This window comes from Rhea americana, unplaced genomic scaffold, assembly GCF_003343005.1.
Source record: "Rhea americana isolate MKP2758 unplaced genomic scaffold, rheAme1 scaffold_73, whole genome shotgun sequence".
NCBI lineage: Eukaryota > Metazoa > Chordata > Aves > Rheiformes > Rheidae > Rhea > Rhea americana.
Window position 1 is genome coordinate 3,168,541 of NW_028186901.1, and position 23,460 is coordinate 3,192,000.

General features: G+C 34.3%; 1 protein-coding gene across 2 annotated transcripts in view; it reads left to right on the top strand.

Annotated features, from left to right (window-relative positions):
- The window catches only part of PIK3C3 (phosphatidylinositol 3-kinase catalytic subunit type 3), a 74,736-nt gene that overhangs the window by 19,508 nt on the left and 31,768 nt on the right, over positions 1-23,460 (top strand). Inside the window, exons 7-22 of one of the 2 annotated variants that reach the window (XM_085321937.1) lie at positions 164-235; positions 650-739; positions 1,300-1,404; positions 1,906-1,998; positions 4,555-4,740; positions 5,881-6,035; positions 7,385-7,472; positions 8,708-8,775; positions 12,820-12,925; positions 13,774-13,890; positions 15,651-15,782; positions 17,802-17,930; positions 18,252-18,321; positions 18,983-19,047; positions 20,896-20,980; positions 21,811-21,885. In XM_085321937.1, the coding sequence (XP_085178063.1) occupies positions 164-235; positions 650-739; positions 1,300-1,404; positions 1,906-1,998; positions 4,555-4,740; positions 5,881-6,035; positions 7,385-7,472; positions 8,708-8,775; positions 12,820-12,925; positions 13,774-13,890; positions 15,651-15,782; positions 17,802-17,930; positions 18,252-18,321; positions 18,983-19,047; positions 20,896-20,980; positions 21,811-21,885 (1,636 nt within the window). The remainder of the gene's footprint in view (positions 1-163; positions 236-649; positions 740-1,299; positions 1,405-1,905; positions 1,999-4,554; positions 4,741-5,880; positions 6,036-7,384; positions 7,473-8,707; positions 8,776-12,819; positions 12,926-13,773; positions 13,891-15,650; positions 15,783-17,801; positions 17,931-18,251; positions 18,322-18,982; positions 19,048-20,895; positions 20,981-21,810; positions 21,886-23,460) is intronic. The other variant, XM_085321938.1, reaches the window with a different exon arrangement.

Below are 23,460 nucleotides of genomic sequence, written 5' to 3' on the forward strand. Positions count from 1 at the left end.
GTTTTCAGTTTTGTGATGTGGCTGCTGTTTCTTGAAAATGATTTGAATTCAGTGAAAACTGGACCCTGTTACTTCTTTGTACTTCTGGAACACATATGTAATGATAATGGTAAAATTTTCTCAAAACTCAACATGTTTAATGTACCTTTGACTTGTTATTCAGGATGGTGATGAGTCTTCTCCAATTTTAACAAGTTCTGAAATTGTTAAGATTCCAGACCCCCAGATGTCTATGGTAAGTAATGGTACATGTAATGCAATCCATATTGCTGTATTTCTGAGAATTTTTCATAAATAGAGATGAAAGCTTGACTGTGTTGTTGTTTTGGATAGTCTAAAATCACAGTGGAAAGATATATTTCACCATTTGAGAGATATCAGCGGGTTTAACTTTTTTTTTTTCTAGATTAATGTGTAATAATTGACTTAACACATAATGTTTTGTCTCCTTCTTTGCATACATAATATGCTTGTTTCTGAGGTGTAGGAAAGCAGAGAAGGGAGATTGTTGGTAAAAGGGGTCAGAGGGTGGGACATACAGTAGGAGGGAGCTGAAGAAGAGAAATAGAGAAAGTGCAGTAACTCATAGTCACTTAATTTGTTAAAATATTTTCTCCCTACGCTCTCTTGTGTGTTGTCTTTCATGTAGACAGTGCCTAAGTACAGTTCTAGAAAAGATTTCCATTATTGTGGATGCCAATTCAGTGGGACTGGTATTGGCAGCTTTGGGAACCTTAATGTAAGTGGGCTTCTACTGGCAACACTGTTTTGAGCACTGTGTAGTCTAACACTGCAAGAGCAAGTCTGACAATGCTGAAAACTGCCTTGGCTGCTGAAATCTCATTGACACCGTGGCTCCTATTGTTGCTCCTACTGTTGCTAACATGGTATTAACAGTGGGAATTTTTGAAAATGTTTTTCTTGCATACAAAGCTTTAGATTGCAAACATCATCCTAAAAATGTTTGCAAAATGGCTAGCACGTTTGAGTGCTGTCTAAATCACAGATCTGTTGACTGAAACACTTGCATTTTGAAGCAATTCATCCAAAGGCAAGGTAGGCTTATAAACTGTGTGAAGCTTAAAAAATATATATGTTTAGCTTTATGGTGTAAGTGTATTTTTGGAAGAACTTCTTCAAAAAATGTAAATCCTGAAGATGCTGTAGTTCTAGATGTGAATTTTAATTGCCATGAATTATTCAAGACGCTGGTGAGTCTTCACTGGACAGTTTCATTTCAGGAGTAATTTTCTCTGAAATAGAAATATTTATAAACGCAAAGTTATTCTCTGCATTCAGGAGAACTTAGTAGAAAGCAAACATCACAAGCTTGCTCGAAGTTTAAGAAGTGGACCTTCTGATCATGATCTCAAGCCTAATGCAGCTACGCGAGATCAGCTTAACGTAAGTCAGTGTCATATGATGACTACAGTTCCATGAAGAACTTTTTGGTATGCAAATATTGTGACCATTTAAACAAAATGCAGTTCATTGCAGCTCAAAAGAAATTGTTAATTAAAAAATGTCATCAGATATTTGTTATGTCAAGTGCTTAATCAAATGTGGTCAGAAATGACCAGAAAGGTACTTGCTCATTTCCGCAAATAAGTTAATTGTATTGCTGCAGGATTTTTAAGGGGGAGGGATAAGAATACATATTATGTACACACTGTCACATTGGTATTACTGGTAGTCTTAGAAATGCATATGTTTACCTGCACTGCCAGTTCATTCAACTTTGGCTGGGGAGCCTAACTGTGACAGCCTGAGAGAAGAGTGTGATGTTGGAAAAACTTTTTCTAACTATTTTTCTGTGTTGTCAGTGTTGTGCTTCGTCACCCTGTATTCTGTTAACTTAAGTGATTACCTCTATTCATGTTCACTTTCTGAATATGTTTTTAATAGATCATAGTGAGTTATCCACCGACAAAGCAGCTAACATATGAGGAACAGGATCTAGTTTGGAAATTCAGATACTACCTTACTAATCAGGAGAAGGTAAGCTGAATCACTTCAGGGGATGTATTGATGCGTCATGTTGCGTCCTGTTTTATTTGGCACTTATTTTTATAATGCTCTGTCCTTGCAAAGATAAAGCTTTGATGTCTCAGAAGCTAATCATTTTCTTCTTCTGTACAGTTGTATTGATTAACAATTAGTGACTCTTTTTCCTCAAAAATCATACTAACAGACTATTCTTGCAGCAGTCTTTCTACAGACCCTGAATGACTCCTTAAAAGGTTTCATAGTGTTTCCATTTTTCCTTCAGCAGAGAAAAACGATAAAAAATAAATTATTTCATCTCTTTAATGAAGGGTTTGCATTGCCAGAATATGTATTAGTGCACCAAAACACTGTAATCACACAGCAGTCAACACTTTTTAGGTAATGATAGTATAACAGTAACCATTGACTTTGCATTTTACTCGTGTGATAATCCAGATGCCACTTTTCAAAATGTACTAAAACAATCAAATAGCATACAGTAAAGTGACCAACTGTTCCATGATTAACACTTGTCAGTTAAACTGAAATTCTGTGCTATACTACTACTACGATGTTTACCAATTGAGAATAATTCTTGATTTTTTTACAAAGCATTTAATATGTGCCTTGCTAATTGGGGTAAATTAGCAAGCCTTTTCTGCTGAATGTGCATCTCTTCTCACCTTTTTTCCCCACAATATAAGATACTGAAGCAACTGGCAACACTACGTAATTACTGGCTACCAGTGGTATCTTAGAATTGACTTTTGTGGCTTGTACTAGAGGGAATGGGATTGGAAAAGACTTTGTGTCATGTTTTGGTTTATTGCTTACTTGCTGATTGCTGTCAACTCCCTTTTAATACTACAAAAAAATGTCGTGGTATCCAAGTGTCAGTGAATTTTGTTAATGAATTTCTGTAGGTTTATGTAAGAAGTATTCTAGACAACATCAAGTTAATTGGGAAGATACCTGAGCAGGAGTTATACTTCAAGTAGGCATTATCTCTTTAGTAAATGTTCCATAGTCTAAAATGTTGGAAGATCTGTTTAAATGTGTCATATTTGTTAAAATTGGTGATAATAAGTAGTCTATCTCTGTGTAACAAACTTTTTTTTTTAAGTGAGGTAGTCCTTATGAAACATGCAAACAAAATTAAATGGTAACACACTTTTTTCCTTTTTTAGAAAAAAAGCATTTCTGCTCAGTAACTCTGAAATTCTCCCTTAAGTAGACTGAGTTACATTGGTGAGTAAGTCTGCAAGAAAAAGGTTGAGGAAAACRTCAATTCCATTCTCTGTAATGGCTAGTAAAACAAAATATTTGAAATACCATAGAGATCAAAATAGAAAGCACATTATTGCTCAAATCCTTGATCTTCCTGTGTCCTGAATGTTGTATGTAGTTCTAGTCACCTTATTTCAGGAAGCAGTAGAGGAAGATGACAGCTGGACAGAGGTATGGAATAGCTTCTGAAACGGTGGGATACTTCAGGATAGGGAGAAGACAGTGGACCTGGGGAAACTAACATTCTAAGGCTTTCACAAATTATTTGGAGAAGCTGAAAAGCAAGTAGGTTATTGATTATAAAGTTATTCAACATTAGGATTAAAATAAGAGGCAGTTTTTTATATCGTGTAATTACATTATGAAAGACCTGACTAAAATTGTAAATATGTTCAAAATGAATCAGGTAAGTTCAGGATGGACAGTTATTTAGCTAGTCATCCTGTTTTTCTTCCAGAACTAATACAAGGCAGCATCACTTTTAATTTAGGTTTTTCAGTAAATTTATTTTCAGTAGGAAATCAGAAGAAAACAGTGACATTAAAAGTCCCCCTGTATAATGGTACATTATATATACTATATAAAAGTGATGTATCGTAGCTGTCATTTTGTGTGTATGTGTATATATATGTATGCAGTGATATATGTATAATATGTGTTTATGATACATATATTTAATGATATGTATGATGTACTGCTATATAATGATACAGAGTACAACTTGCACTTCTAACTGAAATTTCCTATTGTTCTAATCAAGCAGTGGCATCATGATTCCCTCTTTTTTTTTCCCCTCCCTAAGCTAAGTGAATGTTACCATGTGGCTTTAAAATTCATGGCGGCATGCTTAAGATAATTATCTAATTAACTACACAGTTGGAAATGGATCAGAGTTTAAATTCCACTTACTCAGTATAGATCACCTGTGGTGGTAAATATCTATGATATGATATTACAGTTCAAATGTTTTGGAATAAAATGTCAATTGAATGTGATTTTTCTTAATAGTAAACCATTTTTGCTGCTCATAGGATCACAGGAAAAATTGGCAATTTATTTAGAAAGTTAGTAGAAAAAAACCCGCTAAATACTGCTAAGCCTTTTGTTTGTGCTGTTTATTTTTTCTAGAGTGATGTCATTTATGTCATTAGTATTCTTAGGTTTATGCTTATGTAAGTACAGCCTGAATGTATTTTTGCCTTGACCTGAAACATTAATTTCTCAAATCAATTGTTAATCCTGGGTTTTCATAGATGAATTATCCAACTTCTCTCTTTTTAGGCCTTGACAAAATTCTTAAAATGTGTCAACTGGGACCTACCACAGGAGGCAAAGCAAGCATTGGAGCTATTGGGAAAATGGAAGCCCATGGATGTGGAAGACTCTTTAGAACTCCTGTCATCTCACTTCACTAATCCAACAGTTCGTCGATACGCTGTCGCTCGGCTTCAGCAGGCTGATGATGAGGTATTCGTTGCTCTGTGAGTGCATGTGAAAGTCAGCTGATCTTAGGGTCTGGAGCACAGAGCTTTTATAGTCTTACCAAGTACTTTAAATATTTGCTACTTTTTAAGGCGTTTACAGGAATATAACAGTAACAGTGGCAAAAAAAGGAAAAAAGAAAAAAAACAATATGCTGCTGATACAATGCTGTTTACTAAAAGCTCTTTACTATATGGAGCAAAGTCTTCCTGCTATAAAATGGCATTCAGTGATAGCTTTGGCTTTTGCCTAAAAAACTGAAATAACCGTATATTCTACCAATGATAAATTCTGAATAGTCTATTAAAGATTTCCAGCAAATTTAGCTGGTAACTGAAGTAGTATATTATTATATTGCATTTGTTAAAGAAAATAAGTAGAGAAACATATATGGAAACAAGGTACATCTAGTGGTAAACTGATTGGGATGTGATGAGCTGTTATTTGAAAATGTAGTCCACTTTAAAAGAAGTTAATTTGTAAATTTTAATCACCATCTATTTTATTTTCTTTGGGTAGTAAAAAATAAATACCTGGAAGATACCACTGTAACTCTTCAATCAATAGGGGTGAAAATAGGGAATATAAATCTCTAATTTTATCAAACCCTCTTCAGCAGCCAACATGATAATGCACTGATGTAAACGTACCTTTAGCAAGACACTTAAAGGCAACTAAACTGGCCCAGTGGAATAGCAAGGGAAACATTAAAAATGGCAGGTGATCAAAATCTTATTTTTCAGTCTTGAGTAGATCAGATACTGGGATTTATTACCAGGGATCAAAAGAAATATATGATGGTGCATAAAAGAAGAGAGGGGATCTGAATTCCTGGTATCCTTATCCAGATTTTATGCTTGAATTCCATTCTCAGAGGTCAGTATACTTAATTAGCATTTACAGCCTTTCAGTAATGAAGAGTTACTGAAACGAGAACTGAGTATCTTCTGTGAGTCAGGCTTCATCCTAGACTAGTTTTTTAACTGTATATGGCTTGCTAGTGAGACCCCACTTTTCATTTCCTTATAGGTTACTTGAAGTTATTCTACAGATAGACTTTTGAAAAGATGAGTCCCACGCAGTTTTGACTGACTTTTCAATTTCTTTTGTATTTTTCTCCCTGAGGATTTGCTGATGTACCTGTTACAGCTAGTCCAGGCACTGAAGTATGAAAACTTTGATGACATAAAGAATGGACTGGAACCAAGCAAGAGGGACAGTCAGGGTTCCATGTCTGAGAGCATGACTACATCTGGAACTAGTGGTACAGAAATAGACAGGTAAAAAAGCAAGAATTTTGGGGGTGGAAAAGCAGTAATAAGTAATATCATTAGCCCTCAAATTCTTTTCCCTTGTAGAGACCATTGCGTATTTGACTTTGAGGGTTCATAATCTGGAGCAGTGATGTAAAAAAAAAAAAAAAAAAAAAAAAAAAAAAAAGTTTAACCTCTTGAATTTTCACTGAATGTATTTTCTTAGAACAGATAGTTTATAAAATTCTTGCAACTCTAAATTTAAAAGTTGTAGCCTTTGGCTTAATTGTGTCAAAAGAAGGCAACATTTGGAGGAGCAATGGCATGGCTTCCTTCTGTCCTTGCAATAGATAGGATGTCTTCAATGAAGCTGTTTAGACGAAACTGGAAATTATATTGTTATATAAGAATCTGGATCTAATAGCTTTGAGTCTAAACCAGGAAGAAATTTTTTTCCTGCGGCTTCTGAAGATGAGGAAGAGAGTCCTATGAACATAAAAGAGCCAAGGAGCACACATTTTATTTCCTGCAGGAATACAGAAGAAAGCCTGAAATTTCTGATTAATGCGGTATTAAGTACGGTGCAAACAAACTTGGTTAACAGAATTTTCTGTTCAAACTCCTGGCAAATACTTAGTACAAATTTCCAAGGCTTCTAGTCTTAAGATTCAGTATCTAATCACTTAAGTCACTACTATGTGCTCTTTCTGTAATAGGTGTACTACTATACATTGATCCTAATGGAGAGTAGGTGTCCTGGGAGGCCTAATGTCTGTTTGAGGCTGCAGTGCCACTTAGACATTAGTAGGCCTGCTTGCTTACTTCCTTTCAGTAAATTTACTAGGCAAGAATTTTGCCCAGCAAGCGTTGAGTTGTCTAATCTGATATGTATGGTTGCATTCTAGAACTGAGTGCTTGCAGGTTTGTATTTTAGCAACTTCATTATAAAACAATATTTTAAAAAGCTTATACTGAACACTTGGATTTATTAAATTTCCATGAATACCTGCTTATTTTTTACGGAAGCTGAAAGCAAAATACTAAGTTCAATACAAGTGAATGTTCTTCACACACAAACAAACAGTGTAGTTACCCAGGCAATACAAAAAGTTGTAGCCTTTTTACAGTGAGTTTGTAGCTTTTTTACAGTTAGTTGTAGCCTGATAATTTTTTACTATTTTCCAGAGAGGAGCGGCAGCTTTCGTAGCTGCTGTTCATGTAATTTGTCTTGAAATGAGGGTGAGATGATTTCTTTGAAGATACTTCTTTTGCAAGTTTCTGGATTTATTATGCTGTGGATAGTGAATGCATTGCTGTTACACCACCCAAGCAAGAACTTTGCATCAAGTTAATTATATGTTTTTCTTTATTTGTAGTTCCCAGATCATGAGTCCTGTTCCTCCTGTTTCTTCACCACCTCTTACTTCTAAGACAAAGGAGCTTGCAGACAACGAAAACCTTGACGTAAGTCAAACATTTTGTTACTTAGAGGCATATCAAAATAGAAACTTAATGCAAATTATGTTAGTGATATTTGAGGGTTTTCTAGTGAACTAGTGCTGTTTTTATGTTTTTGGGACTATTTGAATCTTTCTATTCTATTTTACTGAATACTTTAGAAGAAATTGCTGTAAGAGTATGTGTGAATTAAAGGCTAAGGAAACAACAATATCTTATCTGAGGGGTATTTTATAGGCCATCTATTCTTGAACATGGTCACATTATTCAAATTTGAGATTGTACATTGTGTTTTCCGTAATAACAAAGTGCTCTCTTTTAAAGGAGAAAATTACTGCAAAGGCTATCACACGTGCGTGAGATACTAATAGTTACATGTAGCTGAAGTATTTTTAAGGTAGCGATTTGTGTGGAAAACAGTTATTCAACTGTATTAATCTCTACAGTCTTTTCTTCCTGGAACTGATTCTTTGGCTTATGTGTCATATCTTTGTGGACCTAAGTGACAGTGTTGATTTACACCTGCCAAGGATTTTATTTTTCTGCTTTTAGTAGAAATTGGGTAGTAAAAATGGGACTGGAGAGAGGGAAAGATGAGGTGAAGACAGTTGGGAAATTTGACTTTAATCTCATATGCAGTTAATTGATCTTTAATCCCTTGGATGTTGGCAGTCTTTCTTTTTGAGCCTCAACATTGTGTAGAAAATAAATCTCAAATGGAGCATATCAGTAATGATGCATAGATTTCTGTTCAGTTGAACTGTCAGACCCTGAAAAAGCAGGCCGATCCTATATATACTGTACAGATTCATTGTTCGTGGTAAGATGCAGAATATCTTAACAATATCTAGATCTGGATGCAGGGAAGTGTAGCAAATGCCTTCCAGGGTTGAGTTGTACACTTGGATGATGATTGTGTAGGAGGAAAATGTAGTATGTTATAGATAGACATTTTACATTAAAGATTTATAGTTAGAGATTATCACATGCTTTTTACTTTGTTTGTAAATACATTACTGTAGAGGTAGACTTTAATATTGCTGCTGAATTTCTTTGAAGTAATATTAAAAATAGTATAACTTAATATTAAGTTGAAGGCTGAATTCAATCTGACCTAAAGGGAAATTAATTTCTTAAAACTCTGTGCAATTGGGGGGGGGATTTTTTCTTTATTTTGTGTATGTCTCAAGTACTCAGATTTCCTATATAACTTAATTTTGTCTGTCTTAAATCTCTTCCAGCAAGACCTTTGCACTTTCTTGATATCACGAGCATGCAAAAATTCCAYGTTAGCAAACTACTTATACTGGTATGTTTGGATCTATTTATTCATAATATATGAATATCTCATTGAAATCAAGGCTAAAATGCTCAGAAGGATGCCCAACAAAAGATAAACTCTGTCATGAGAATTTGAAAATTGTGACTTCTGGATAGATGGAAGTGGTAGGTTTAAAACAACAACACAATCAAACAGAATAATTAGTAAAAGCAGGGCACTCTTTAGAGTTCCACGCACTGCTCTTTAGGAAGATGTTAATTATACAGTGATCAAAAAGAAAAAAATGCTCACTGTATGATTTGAATTATTCAATTAGTTTGTGGTGGTGGGGAGGAAATAAACTTGTTTTCTGTTTTGCTTTTCTGTTTGGTTTGTGTTTATAGTTTCTTATAATGTTGGCTAGAGTATTAAAGTTAGTCACTTTAGCATATCAAGAGTATATTTTAAAAAAGGATCATAAAGCACTCTAAGCCTTTTGTGATGACCTGATTTTTCTTTTAAGATTCTGTGGGTATGTTATGAGCACAAACAAAATGTCATTGCAGATATGTGTTTTCTTAAGGGAGAATTGTAGTTGTGAATAGTTCATCTAGATAGTGAAAAGGTAAGATGACTCTTAAGAATCCTATCTATCTTCTGCTATTAAAGAATTAAACTAGATGCCTAAACTGATCACTTTCATGCCTTCTTTACTTAATGAAGTGTGTATTTCCAGAGCTGAATTATCTCATGTTATCTCATGTTAAGAAAGTGGAATAAATACAACTGTACTCTGGGAAACACACACACACGTGCTTATATAAGCAAACACATGTATGTACATGTATGTGAATAAATATGTGTCTCAATGAACATCTTCTGTTTATGTGGTTAAAATGAAGTAAAATGATTCTCATTTGTATCCTTTTAGATGCCTCTAAATCTTCATACACTTAAGCGTATGTAAATTAACTACAGATACTCTATGAATTTTGAATTGGTTGTGATGTGACAAAATAAACTATTTCTACAAAAATTGTATAAGAATTCTAATCTACCCTGAGAGTGGGTCCATCTGTAAATCCATCTTTTCCTGTTCTATATTTTTGATTACTTTCTCAGTAATTTAAATAATTAGGATATTTAAGTGCATGACTTTAACTGCAGTTCTTTAGTATGCATATTTTTTCCAGTACCCAAAGATAATGTTTGACCTCAGAATAAAGATGCTATTAAATTTAAATGATTAAAACAATTGCAGCTGGACTGATGTGGATAGAAGCCAAATGTTTGACTTAATCTAATATTCTTCATTAAGGTAAATGTTGCTAGACTAGCTTGTTGATGAGCAAAGTTGAAGTTGCTGTGAAATTAATTCACTTCTGTTTAAGAGTTTTTCCTCACATAGCACGTTAATATAAACAATGCACTTATATTTAGGCATCGTCTCGTACAGAGACAGTCTACAGAAAATTTAAAAGTATCTATAATTCTAAAGTTTTTGTCTTCTGACTACAAAAAAATCAGTCAATTCATTCTTTCTTTTCTTTCCAGACATCTCARTTTCTCAGTGACAAAATACAAATGTTGCAGCCACTGTTACAGCTGAGGTAGCTATAAATCCTCTTGGCTGCTGATCAATTGCATGTTTCAACTATCCAGACACAGCATGCACCTAAAATAATCAATGGAAAAAGTACAGTAACCCTTGAAAATCAAACCGTATTCGCTTACCATTATAAAACTATCCTAACCTTATACTTTCACAGTGCCTGTAGGAGTCAGTATTGCTGCTTATCTCTCTATGTCCTCTTTGGATGTATGAGGCTCTTCCTAAAGCGTGAAGCATCATTCTTACTTCTTGTTTGAAGATAGCTTCTATCTAAAGTTCCTGTTTTAATGAGTAAGGATGAAAAAGGCAGGCATTCATTACTTACTGTTTTCCTTGAACTCTTGGTGCAGACTTTGCACATACACACTTTTAATTTGTTATATTTACATTACTGCAATCTAATGTGTGATTTTAATTAGGCAATAATGTAGGACAATGAATCAGTAAAGTTTCAGAAGTAACCTCTAGTTATAGATTTCACTGAGATAATAGTAATCCTGAAATAAGATACTTATGCCATGTGTTAGTGTGTATTGAATGTGTTACGTGTATTCAGAAATAAGCTTAGTAAAATTTGACATGCAAAAAGTTAATGTTTTAGCCACTTCTAGTAGAGTTCCTAGCTCAGTATGAAGAACAAAATCGAAACTCTTTGTGTAGACGAAACTTAATTATTTGTTTTGAAGGAAACGAAAGTAACAGTCAAATCTGCCTGGCTATGTACATTTTCACARTCTAGAAATGTGTGTGTTTATAGCTCTTTGTTAGCCATCAAACTGATGTTCCTTACGAATTTTCTCTTTGTTTTGGGGAGGAAAGAGGATTGGATTGTGCAGAAGGGGAGGGGGATTATTTCTGATGTAAAATGTTGACAAGTTGACTTTCGTCCAATTCCTTTCTAAACATCTGACAGCAGTTTCAAACTTAAAATTTAAAATAGAAATCCAGGATATTTTGCTTAACCAACCTGATAGCCTTCTATGGTGGAATGACTGGCTGGGTAGATGAGGGGAGAGCGGTGGACGTTGTGTACCTTGACTTCAGCAAGGCTTTTGACACTGTCTCCCATAACATCCTCCTAGATAATCTCAGGAGTGGACAGTGAAGTGGATTGAGAACTGGCTGAAAGGCAGAGCTCAGAGGCTCGTCACGAGTGGCGTGAAGTCTAGTTATAGAGTGACGGAGCACTGGCACAGGTTGCCTAGAGAGGTTGTGGAGTCTCCTTCTCTGGAGATATTCAAGGCCTGCCTGGATGCAACCCTGTGTAACAAGCTCTAGGTGACCCTGCTGAGCAGGGGGATTGAACTAGATGATCTTCAGACGTCCCTTCCAACATTACTGATTCTATGATTCTATGATGACATGTGTCTTTTACTATATTGTAGCTAAACTGAAATCAGTGCAAAATTAATACAGGTAACTAAAAAGAAAGTCAGCAAAGCTCTGTATTGTTCATTTGAGTCAATCTTGTGCTGTCATCATTCTTAAGCATTTGCAGAAGTTTTAGAAGAGTCCAAATATTCCAGTACTGTGTGTTCGCAGCAAGTCAACTTACCTCTTCAAATACCACCAGTACAGGAGAGCAGACATTTCATTTTTCTGTTGGCTGCAAATGACAGATCTCTAATCTGATACCATAATCAACTGAAAGGGGATACTATGTAAGCACATACGGGAGGAGTAGTTCTAACTATTGATGAAAGTCAAAGTAGCCACTTGTGAATCCAAATGCAGTGTTTGAAAATAGACTGACTTGCTAATTTCTTTTTTCAAAAATGCTATGGTTATACTTTTTTCATGGGCAATGCTATGAAATGCTGGGCAACAGAAGGAAGATCTGTGCACAGCTACATTTTGCTTTCTGGTGTTGTGGATAGAAATAAAAATAAAAAGTTTTTTGAAAAGCTTTTATGAACTCATCAAAATAAATTGTCARTATAAGCATTTTAAATTGACTTATTTAACTTTTGTAGCTGAATCGTAATTTTAGAAATTAAAACTTATTTCAGAATATAGACTTTTTAGAGCTGCACTGGGATCAGTAAGGTCTCTTCTGCTATTGCTGGTAGAATAATGCCAGAATCTCACACAAGTATTGTGTGATTTTTGCTTTTGCAGGTATACTTAGTTACATTGCCAATTTGTAGCCCCTATATTATGCCTGGACTGTAGAGGGTAGATAAGTGGAACACCTACTTCCACTGCTTGGTTGAGGTGTTGACTTGGACATCTGACTTGTCCTTTGTGAATGACGCTGCTTCTTTGTAAGTGAAAGATTTCGAACTGTTATGTTCTCCATATCTAAGTGGGAACTTGGCTGACTGTGCAATTTTGAAGCCATCACATGTTTTTTGAGGTAAATTGATGTGAGCACTGACTTTATTTTTAGCTCCAGACCTATAGTAGAGGGCTACAGTATTTCACTCAAAAATTGTGTAGCACAGGAGTACAGCATAACTTGAATTGTTTTTATGCTGCAGGTATGTAATAGTGGAGTGTGAAGACCAAGATACTCAGCAGAGGGACCCAAAGACTCATGAAATGTACTTAAATGTGATGAGAAGATTTAGTCAGGCTTTGCTAAAGGTAATGCTTTTGTGTAAGGAAGTACTTAATGGCTTGGGATAGTCATCCTTCAGAAATGAACAGATGCCTAGGAGCAGGACAGTCATGTGTTAGAATCTAAAAAAATTCCAGTTTTCCTTGAATATTCACTGTGATAAAACAGTAACTTTGCTGAAAAATACAAGGAATTTTTGAGAACTTTATTTTATTACTTGCTCTCATGAGTAACATTGATTCCCAAATCCTCTGCCTTTTGTAATGAGTCTATTTTTTTTAAGTGCTTCTCTATTGGAAGCACTTTTCCTTGCAGTGTATACTTGACAATTGCAAGGACAAGAGAAGGATAGGTCTGTCTTTTGAATTCGGAAACAATGTTGTTCGGTATGTCAACAGCAGAGGGTGCTGGAGCAGTGGGGAAGAAAGCGGAAACAAGTCTTGCAAAGTACAGCCTATAATTTATAGAAGATGTGCAGTGTTTGCTGGTTTTAGTGTATCTCACACTTTACATTTAATTCTGATTTTAGTAGTGTTGTTCAAATCTCTAACTCTTAGAATACRTAAGAATATTATGTGTGCTGCCATGCTTATCCTTACTAACTTATTTTGGCTGTGTGAATAAGCTTGTCATGCATGGATGTTCAGGACTAATTATTGTTCATTCAAATTGAAGTGCACTTGTAGGTCACGTAATTGTTTGCTAGCTACAGTGATTTTGATTATGTTTTACAGAAAATATCTTTCGAATTGAAAGGAAATTGATCTTTATTCACTTACTTAAAAAAGCCCATAGGTCTAGGATTAAAGGAACAAATTCCAGGTAAAATAATTATGGAGCAAAGAACTAATTTTGTTTCTTTTAATTCACTTAGGGTGATAAATCTGTCAGGGTTATGCGTTCATTGTTGGCAGCCCAGCAGACATTTGTAGATCGGCTGGTTCATCTAATGAAAGCAGTACAGCGTGAAAGTGGGAATCGTAAGAAAAAAGTAAGTAAGGGATTGGAAAACTTATCTCTGGCTAGAATTTGAGGGCAAGAATACTAACTTTCCACTAAAAAMTCTTAGCCCTGAGATGTGCTAAGTGTCTATCTTTTCTCTAATAATTTTAGCCAGTATTAAACTTAGGAGAGTATTAGATGGCTTAAAGTTCCTTTGTATTCTGAAAGTTGGTATGAGAACAGAGAGATGAGGCCTTCTTTCTAGCAAAACTATAGAGATTGACACTTATTTACTATATTTGTTGAGCCTGCAACTGAGGAGCAGTGGTCAGCTGGCTAATCCACAAAAATACCTGACTCACTTGCATGGTCCTGTCTTTTGCCCAAACTAATGGCCAAGTAAAAGAGCTTGGGTTTGGGTTTAGGAGAAACACCTTTGGCAATTGAAAGATACAGAAAACGTGGAAAAAGTAGTGATATGTCTGTGAGATGTTATAGGGGATGTGAGTAGAGGTTATTGTAGTGTCAGAATTATGCAAGTATAGATAAAATCCATGAAACAATTTCGTTTGTTACGAGGTTTCATTTGTTGGAAGAGCAGCAAAACTATTCTTTTATGGGGCAGTGTGCCTGTTGTTGAAAGGTGGTGTCTCAAATAATAAGCTTTCGATCATAGATGCATTTTAAAATGCTTTACCTCACCTAAGATATTTTAAGAATATACTTGATATACTGGTATGGATGAGAAAGCAGGAATGCTAAAGAGATTTCTCTTTATGCATTTTCTTTTTCTCTATATAACACATAGCAGGGTTTTTTTAAGCATTGCTTTTTCAGTATAATATCAGTCACCTTTATTTCTTTAAATCTGTGAGGTATGTTTTTGCTGGAAAATGGAACACTTGAGCTTAGTATAATTCTTATGAATTTTTATGAATGTTATGCATCAGTAATAAAGTTGTAATCACTGAAAGAAAATGATTGTATTCTTGGAGTTTTTAATCCATAAGAATGTACTCCTTGTACAATATAGTGGTAGCATTTTGTCAGATGGACTTTTATAATTGCAGAGAAATGTCCGTGAAACTAAGAAACACAAGGGTTTGATTGTGGATTAAAATCAAGCCAGCAGCAATTAACCATTTTAAGTATTCTGAACAGTACTGGGCTGTGTCTCTGTGTTTATACTGGCTTTATTCAGTAGGGGAAAAGGCTAGAGACTTTCATGTATATGACCTTTATGTAGGACACCAAGTGTAAAGTACTAGGAAAATTGACTGGTATTGAACTTCTGAAACTGAATTTCTGGTATCTACAGATATAGGAATGTAGAGCAAGCTCTGAAATCAGATCTATGCAAGCTAATGGCAATTTGATTCACTGGTGATAGGGAATCTCCTTTAGTTCAGGGTTTTACAAGATCAGACCTGATGACTTGAAACAAATTTCTAAAATAGAACTAATACTGATACTGGTGTAGAAAATAAACCATCTTGCTACTCTTGCAAGCAATTTTGAAATAAATTATTGCAAGACTATTGTATCTGACACTTACAAAATGGCTCAACCAAATTTAGACTAGATGGAATATTTCCTTGCTTATTCAAATTACTGCAAATGGAGCATTTTTATTTCACTGGACTTGAAGAGTGAAAACTTCCTGTTCTTTGGAAGAGTAAAGAGTTGAATAAATGGAGTATTTCTTAATTATTCATACATATTCTTTATTAAAATACTTTTTTAATTGTTCGTATATACTTACTATCTATTCTTTTAAAAAACAAGGTCTTGCTTCTTTTATTCTTTTAGAATGAGAGGCTACAGGCATTATTAGCAGATAATGAAAAGATGAATTTAGCAGATATGGAACTTATTCCACTTCCACTGGAACCTCAGGTGAAAATTAAAGGGATAATCCCTGAAAAAGCCACGCTCTTCAAGGTAAATGAGATCTTCTGAATAGTTGAAATATAAACAATCTTGTGATCACCAAGCTGAGAAACCTCAGCTGGCAGATTTCAAGCAAGAGGCTGATACAGTGAAGGCAAAATCTAACTGTAAAGTGACCTTACAGTGGTTAAATAGCCTATCAGAAAGATTACTCTTYATTTTTTTTGTGAATTCTTTGCGAATGCTTTTAAGTTAAAGTGCCAATTTCAAAGCAATATTTTTCTGCTTTTGTAAGATCAGTGAGGTGTATCTATTATCTTTTCAAAAGCAGAATACAGTTAAGTTTTTATGTGCGAATGTTGATTAATGAAGTTACTTCCCAAGGTGGAGATATGCTTGCTATTTCAAGAGTCCCTGAACTGTAGTTTGCTGGTGTTCAATGGGAATATCATTTGTGATCAAAGTCGCATGATGCTGCTTAGTCGAAAGTGCTGCATCCCAGCTGTCCTTTTGCAGAGTAAAATTGTTAAGTTTGTTTAAATTAAATTAAATTGTTAATTGTTAAATATTGTTGAAAAGGCTGGGATTGCTTTGCATCCTGTGCTACTCAGAATCTAAGTTATTGCTTATGTCTGGTGATCTAGGACATCTTTGTGAAATTTACCTTCAGCTTGTATACACTACTGCGATCTAATTTTAAGGTGACTAAAACATAGTTTACTGGCCAGGCTGAGGAGCAGGAGGTGGCATGCAAAAGTTACAAAGCTTTCAAGCTGCCATTGCAACCACTGTTAAGATTCCTCATCTCTACTAGGTCATAAACTAATGTTCAGTAGTTTGAAACATTGTTGACAGATTCCTTGTTGAACGTGGTATAAGGTGTGTCTACTGAAATCAGACAAAGCCTTCTTCTGTGGCTTTCTACCACCCAATCTTCTAGTTCTAAAGATTGGGCAAGTTTCTTTATGCATCTGTTACTTTTTTTGAAGAGGGCACTTGTCATACTCCATGCTCCTGCACTTCAAGTTGGAGGCAGCATTGGAAAGAATTTGTCAGACCTTTTCAAAAAAGCAAGGTTTTGCAAGCTTGAGAGCCAGCTTTTTGTGGAATTTAAAAGAAAATTTAATCGTAGTTAGTTCCACTATGTTCCTGGATCAGCAGCCAAATATTCCCTATCTGGAACAACAACTTAACTTGTCAGGTGAAAATCAAGTCAGGTATTCAATGACCTTTTTTATCATGATAGAAACTGCACAAGTATTAGTCTGTATCCTTGACTTTTATTTTATTTATTATTATTATTATTGTTTTAGTTTGGAGAGAAGTGACTTGGTCAGTTGCAAAATGTGAAATTATTCATGCACATAATTGATCCCCTTCAACCCATTTTGTGTAGCAAAAATGCAGACAATTAAACTAGGTTTCTCAAACAACATCGTGAAAAGACATGCCTGCTTTTACTAAGTAGGTTAAGGAAGCAATTAATTGTTTGGGATGTCTTGCACCTAGAATTTCTTTGATGTTTAGCATTCTCTTCTCTCTCTCTCTCTCTCTCTCTCTCTCGGTCAATTTAAATTTGTTTTGTTCTGACCTTTTGCATAGCATGTCTTTGATTTGGATTGCGTGCATATAAGCAAAATTAGCATCACTTTGCTGCTGCTGGGAAAACTTCCTGCTCACTTTTCTTTTCCTTTCAACAATGGCAAGCCTGAGGAGCTTTCAAAAACATGCCTATGTCATACTCTGGGTAACTGGAAATGATATGTTCCGAGCCCTAGGTAGTGTTTAACTGGTTTGTAAGATTTTTAGAATCAGTTTCCTTCTGCCAAACTGAAGGAACATTAAGGAACTCCTGTTCCTCAGTGCCATGCCATAGGTAACCAAATAGGACTAGTCATACCTTTTTGTAACTGAATTTGATATCTGAAGCCCATGATCTAATACTTGTTTAATTCATTTTTTAATTTACAGTACTGTAAATGGGATTTTTATTTTAGAATTTCAGTGTAGCAGTGTTGACATTCACATCTTACTACGAACACATTTAGTAGAGTAAGTTTCCTTTTTCAGAGTGCCTTAATGCCTGCTCAGTTATTCTTCAAGACAGAAGATGGAGGCAAATATCCTGTAATATTTAAACATGGTGATGATTTACGTCAAGATCAACTTATACTTCAGATTATTTCACTCATGGATAAGGTGAGAATTATTAATGGATATCTTTATTTTTTTTAAGTTACTGATTCTCCTTGCCATGAGCAAGAACGGGAAAAACTGTTAATGCAGCTTAATTCAGTTCTTCAGTTATTGCTAATACATTCCATAGTTTTCGTATCTCTCAAATGACTTACTCTTTTATTACCTTTTTTCTCTTTAGATATATGCAAAGATCATCTTAGTTAAGATTGGTAAAATTGCTTTTGCTCGTCAGTGATTTGAATGAAGAACAATGGAGATCAATCCAATTATAGAAGCTTTAGCTGTTTGTTTTTGTACTTTATATTCTCATTTTCTTTCTAGCTGTTACGAAAGGAGAATCTAGATTTGAAGCTGACGCCCTATAAAGTGCTGGCCACTAGTACAAAACATGGTATGAATACCTTCTTTTTTTAAAAAAAAGACAGTAACAGGGGGAATTTTCTTCTCCGTCTGTTCATAGATTGTCACGATGCAGTATTTTCATAAGGGATACTTTGCTTAATACAACATTCTAAAAAGCTCAGATGTGTAAGATAATTTTGTTTCAGTATAAATCTTGTGGAAATAAAAAAATTGAGTGACTGTAGTATTCCATAGGAGACTCAAATGTGTTCATAAAAGAAACCAAGTCTAATTTTTGAAACAGTCAATCGAATTTGTACGTCATTATTTTTGCTTACTAACTTGCAATGTAATCATGTGCAAATCATATGTAGTACTCCTATTTATCAATTTCTTCTTTAAATTAAGGGGAAAAAATGCTTGGCTACATTTTTACATTTTTAAATACATTGTAGTACTTTAAATTCTTGTAACCTTTGTTTTTTTTTTTTTTAAAAAAAAAAAATCCTGTGTAAACTAATTTGGAATCACGAAAAGTAGTTTTAAAATTGATTGAAGGCTGAAAATTGGAGAAAACTTTTTTTCTTTACCATTGAGAAGCAGTTGCATGAAAGCATGCATTAGTGCTGTCCTTTATTAAAGTGCCTTATAGGGTAGTTCTGTTTCAGAGTTTTGTGCATTGGAGATTTGTTGGTGGTTTTCCTTCACAGGTTTCATGCAGTTTATTCAGTCAGTCCCAGTTGCAGAAGTTCTTGCTACTGAAGAAAGTATACAGGTATGTATTGTGGGGCCTTGGAATCTTTTACTCGTCAGAGAGTATATTAGATCCCATGCTTCAGTCTTTTCAGTCCCTTAACTGACTTCCATATATTGTTTAGAACAAGAATTCCAAATTGAAACGTATGGGTATGTACAGCAGGTTGTTTTAGAAAAATATACTTAAATCACCACATTAATATCATCGCCTAGACATAATACTGTTTAAAGAACTAGATTGTAATTCATTTGTAGTACTGAAATTCTGGCTTTACTGTACTGGTGAATGAAAGATTCCTCTACCCTTAAAGTTTTATTTGAAAGTACCTATGTTGTTCTGTAGCTTTGGCTGTGGTACCTTGTCAAAATGTTTTAATGCTTTTTGCTTCACTAGTTCTGAAATCAATTTCCCTGCCAACGCGAACATATAGATACTCTGATTAGTTAAGAATGAGCTTTCAGTAACAGTCATGGAATTGAATAGAGACGCATAATTAGTGACACACACAATTCTTGGTAGCTTTTTATATATCTGAACATTCATATATTTAAATGTATGTCTGTTTTATATATCGGTAGTTAATATATCAGCTGACAGTTTGGTGTATATATATAAAATATATCAGCTGGCAGTTTGAGATATATATACACACACACTAACTATATTTTATATAGTATAGATACATAGTACAGCATATATCAGTTGGCAAGTTAGTACTTTTTTATGAAAACTACTTGTATTTTTGTTGAATTCAGTCTGTCAGAATGGTGTGGGTTGGTGGATACTGAAAGGTGCATCAGGTCATAGCTCAGTAACTGCAAGCCAAAATAAATAGCTTCTAGCTATTATAACCTACATGCTTAAAACTATGAAGGTAGCAGATCCTGATCAGGGACCAACATGAAGTTGTGTATGTTTCTATAGCTCTCGTTTGCTTACATATTGTGGTAATCCTCAACTACAATGACATTCTGTCACATGCAATTTATTTCCTCTGCAATCCTTTATACTCTTGTAATTGTGCTGCTTTAGTCTAGTATGCATTTTCATAAAATGGCTTCTTAGAAATGCATGTAAAATTTTCATTTTGCTATTATTTATGAAACATACCTATTTAAAATAGATGATCCACTGTTTTAGCTGCTACGCAGATTCAAGGAGCAATCCTGCCTCAAAAGAATTGTTAATTTAAATAGGCAAGGCACTGAAAAAATTATATCTCAGGTTACTTCACAGATTAATGACAAAATATATTATAGAACCCAGATTTCCTATGCTGCCAACCATGATCAAATATTTGGGCAATGTAGAACAAGGAAAGAAAAATTAAATATGGAGAAATACAATGATGTTAAGCCTTTAAGAGGTGTGTATGTCCTAACTATAGTTACTAATCTGAACTGTTAGTCCTGTTTAGCTTTTGCTAATCTACTCTAAACTGCTTCCCGTAGAAGTATTTTACCCTCATGTTTATTAATTAGTAACTCTTCAATGTGTTGGTAGTTTAATGAGCCTGTTATGAAGAAAAAGTTTGTTTCAGTTCAGAATTTCAGATCTGTTTCTGTTGAGTGTAAGAATATGATGATTAGCATAGAAAGTAAAWTTAGCAATATAGAATTAAATTAGATATCATTTGGTTAGCTGGGAGTGGTTGTTAGTTTGTTAAAGGAAATTTAATAGTTCTGAGAGTAACACGCTCCTGCGTTTGGCTTTGTGGTCTAAGCAAAAATTCATAGATTACAGTAACAGCCATTTGTCGTCTTATTTTAAATGTACTCTTTCAATCGATTGGAAAGATTTTATTTGAGATCTTGTGGAACAAATAAATATGTAGTTTTTTGTTATTTTGTTTTTTCTGCTCCCTAGAATTTCTTCAGAAAGCATGCACCTAGTGAGACTGGGCCTCATGGAATAAGTGCAGAGGTGATGGATACATATGTTAAAAGCTGTGGTAAGTTAAGAAATTAAATACTCCCTTCTTTCCAGAAGTAATCAAAATTTTAGTAAGTTTTAGTAAATTCTTATTTGTTTTTGAAACAACTGATTTATTTCTTGAGTTAGGCTACTGTCTATATCTCATCCTATTTGGGTAACAAGGAGAAGTTGTGGTATAGCTTTTATTCTGTAAACCAATTAAAAAGTTGGTGTTATATTTGCAATCCATGAAGCTTCTCATTGAAATTAACTTAAAAATACTGTCACTCTATGATGATCTGCTTTTTTTTCAACCAAAAAAATATATATTTTCATTATTATTCTACTGTATTTTCATTATTATTCTACTCTATCTACTCCTTTCCCATTCTGTTCCTCATGGCTTATCACTTAGGATTATTTTGGACTATTCTGGCTGGAGGGTAAAATAATAAGAACACCTTTCATTAATTGCAGTTTATATATCACCTTGCATAGTGTTGACATAAAACAATACAAATCTGAATGTGTAGTGCCTCTTTGCAAAACTTCTAAGTGTCTTGAAAGAAGTTCAAAATGTCTGCATTCATTATCTTACTTTATCTTCAAGTATCTCAGTCTCGATATTGGAATAAAAACTAAATTTTTGGGCATATAGTTGTATAGGAAGAAAGGAAGATCTTGAGTAGTACTAAATATATTCCACAAATTTATTTTATTACTTTAAATGTTCTTCATATTGCTGATAATTCTTACTTTCCCCCCTTTCTTATTTGTGAACAAAAATTAAGATATGCTGTTGTTAAAGATGTGAAACTTCTGTGTATTCAAGAAGGATATCTGTATTGATACAATTTATTGTTACAGCTGGTTATTGTGTAATTACTTACATCCTTGGAGTTGGAGACAGACATTTGGATAATCTTTTGCTAACAAAAACAGGTAATATTTTTAGCAGTACAGTTTTATAATTGTTTATGTGGGGGTGAGGTTTAGCTCAGTTGGTTAGATCATGGTGCTAATAATGCCAAGGTTGCAGGTTCGATCCCTGTACGGGCCGCTTGGTTGAGGGTTGGACTAGATGATCTCCAGAGGTCCCTTCCGACCTTACCAAGTCTATGATCCTATGAGATGGAGCAAGCCTGCTTCTCTGTAATTTAAAGGACATGCATATATTACATATGTAAATATATAACGTTATATATTTATATATAAAAATATATATTTATATAAAAGTTTAATTTCTGATCTGTTAGTAATGTTTTACTCAATTTTTCTTGAGGATATAACACCTACTGAGTACTCTAGACTAGAATTTTTGTGGAGGGGTTTATGGAGAGGCATATTGTCAGATCTAAAGTGACAAATGATCAAACAAATCAAACTTTAGCTAGAAATTATTAGTAGTGTGAAGTGGCAGCTGAAGCTTAAGAAAGCAAGTAGGTTGCTTAAGTGCTGATTAAAATATGAACATTATGTTTGCTATCCATGAAAGTTTCTCATTGAAATCAACTGAAAAGTAACTTTATTCTGGGGTGAAATGTATTTTCAGCAAAAGTCACCTTAGATAAAACATAACACGTATCTGGCTTGTGATATTGATATCAATTTAAGATTCATTTGTAGATCTGTAGATGTACAACAGAAGTCTAAATTCACTGAAATACCATCATGTTTGTAAACACTGATTTTTTTCTTTTTTTCTTATTAGTTTTCAATTTGCTTATTTTACAGTCTTGTGTTCTATTGTAACATTTTCTACACTGATGAAAGCTGAACTTCTGTTTTTACTTTTGTATCCAAATTACAGAACAGGAAGATAAATATTCTCAACTAAGAATGGTGTTTCTGTTTTTTTTTTTTTGCTTGTTTGTTTGTTTGTTTTGATTTGGGTTTGTATAACACAAGATTTTCTTAAGCCAAGCTGACCTTTTTTTGGAAGTAGTGTGGGCATAACATGCAGTAAAATTTGACAGCCTTTCCGTAAAATCAGGAAGTACAGTGCTGTTATCTTAAGGCAAGTTTAAAATCATTCATGATGCTTTTTTAGACCTCTTGGTTCAGAGCTGAAAACAAGGATGAAATAATGATTATTTGGAAAGTAACTCCCATTCCAAGTATCCTAATTGTTCTCTATTAATTTAATTTTTCATTAAATTAATGTATTCATACATCATAGGCTCTTTCACATGGTATCAGAAAGTAATTTCAAGATCTGTTAACTGGATGACTTGTAAAAAGTCTGTGCAGAATGACTTGGCAACTACTGTACACTCCCAAATACAGAAGATTAGACATGTGTTGTCAATAGTCATATAGCTATTAGATATAATCGTGATGATTTTACTGAAATATCCATGCAAATTCTTGTCCCTGATTTGAGTCTCTTTTAACCAAAGTAGTTCCAAAGTAGTAGTTTTTTTTCTTTAAACTGCTACCAAGACCTCCATTTCTTGCTACTGAAAATAACATTGCCTTAAGATGAGAAGACTTAAGAAGAATGAAAGCTAAAAGCAT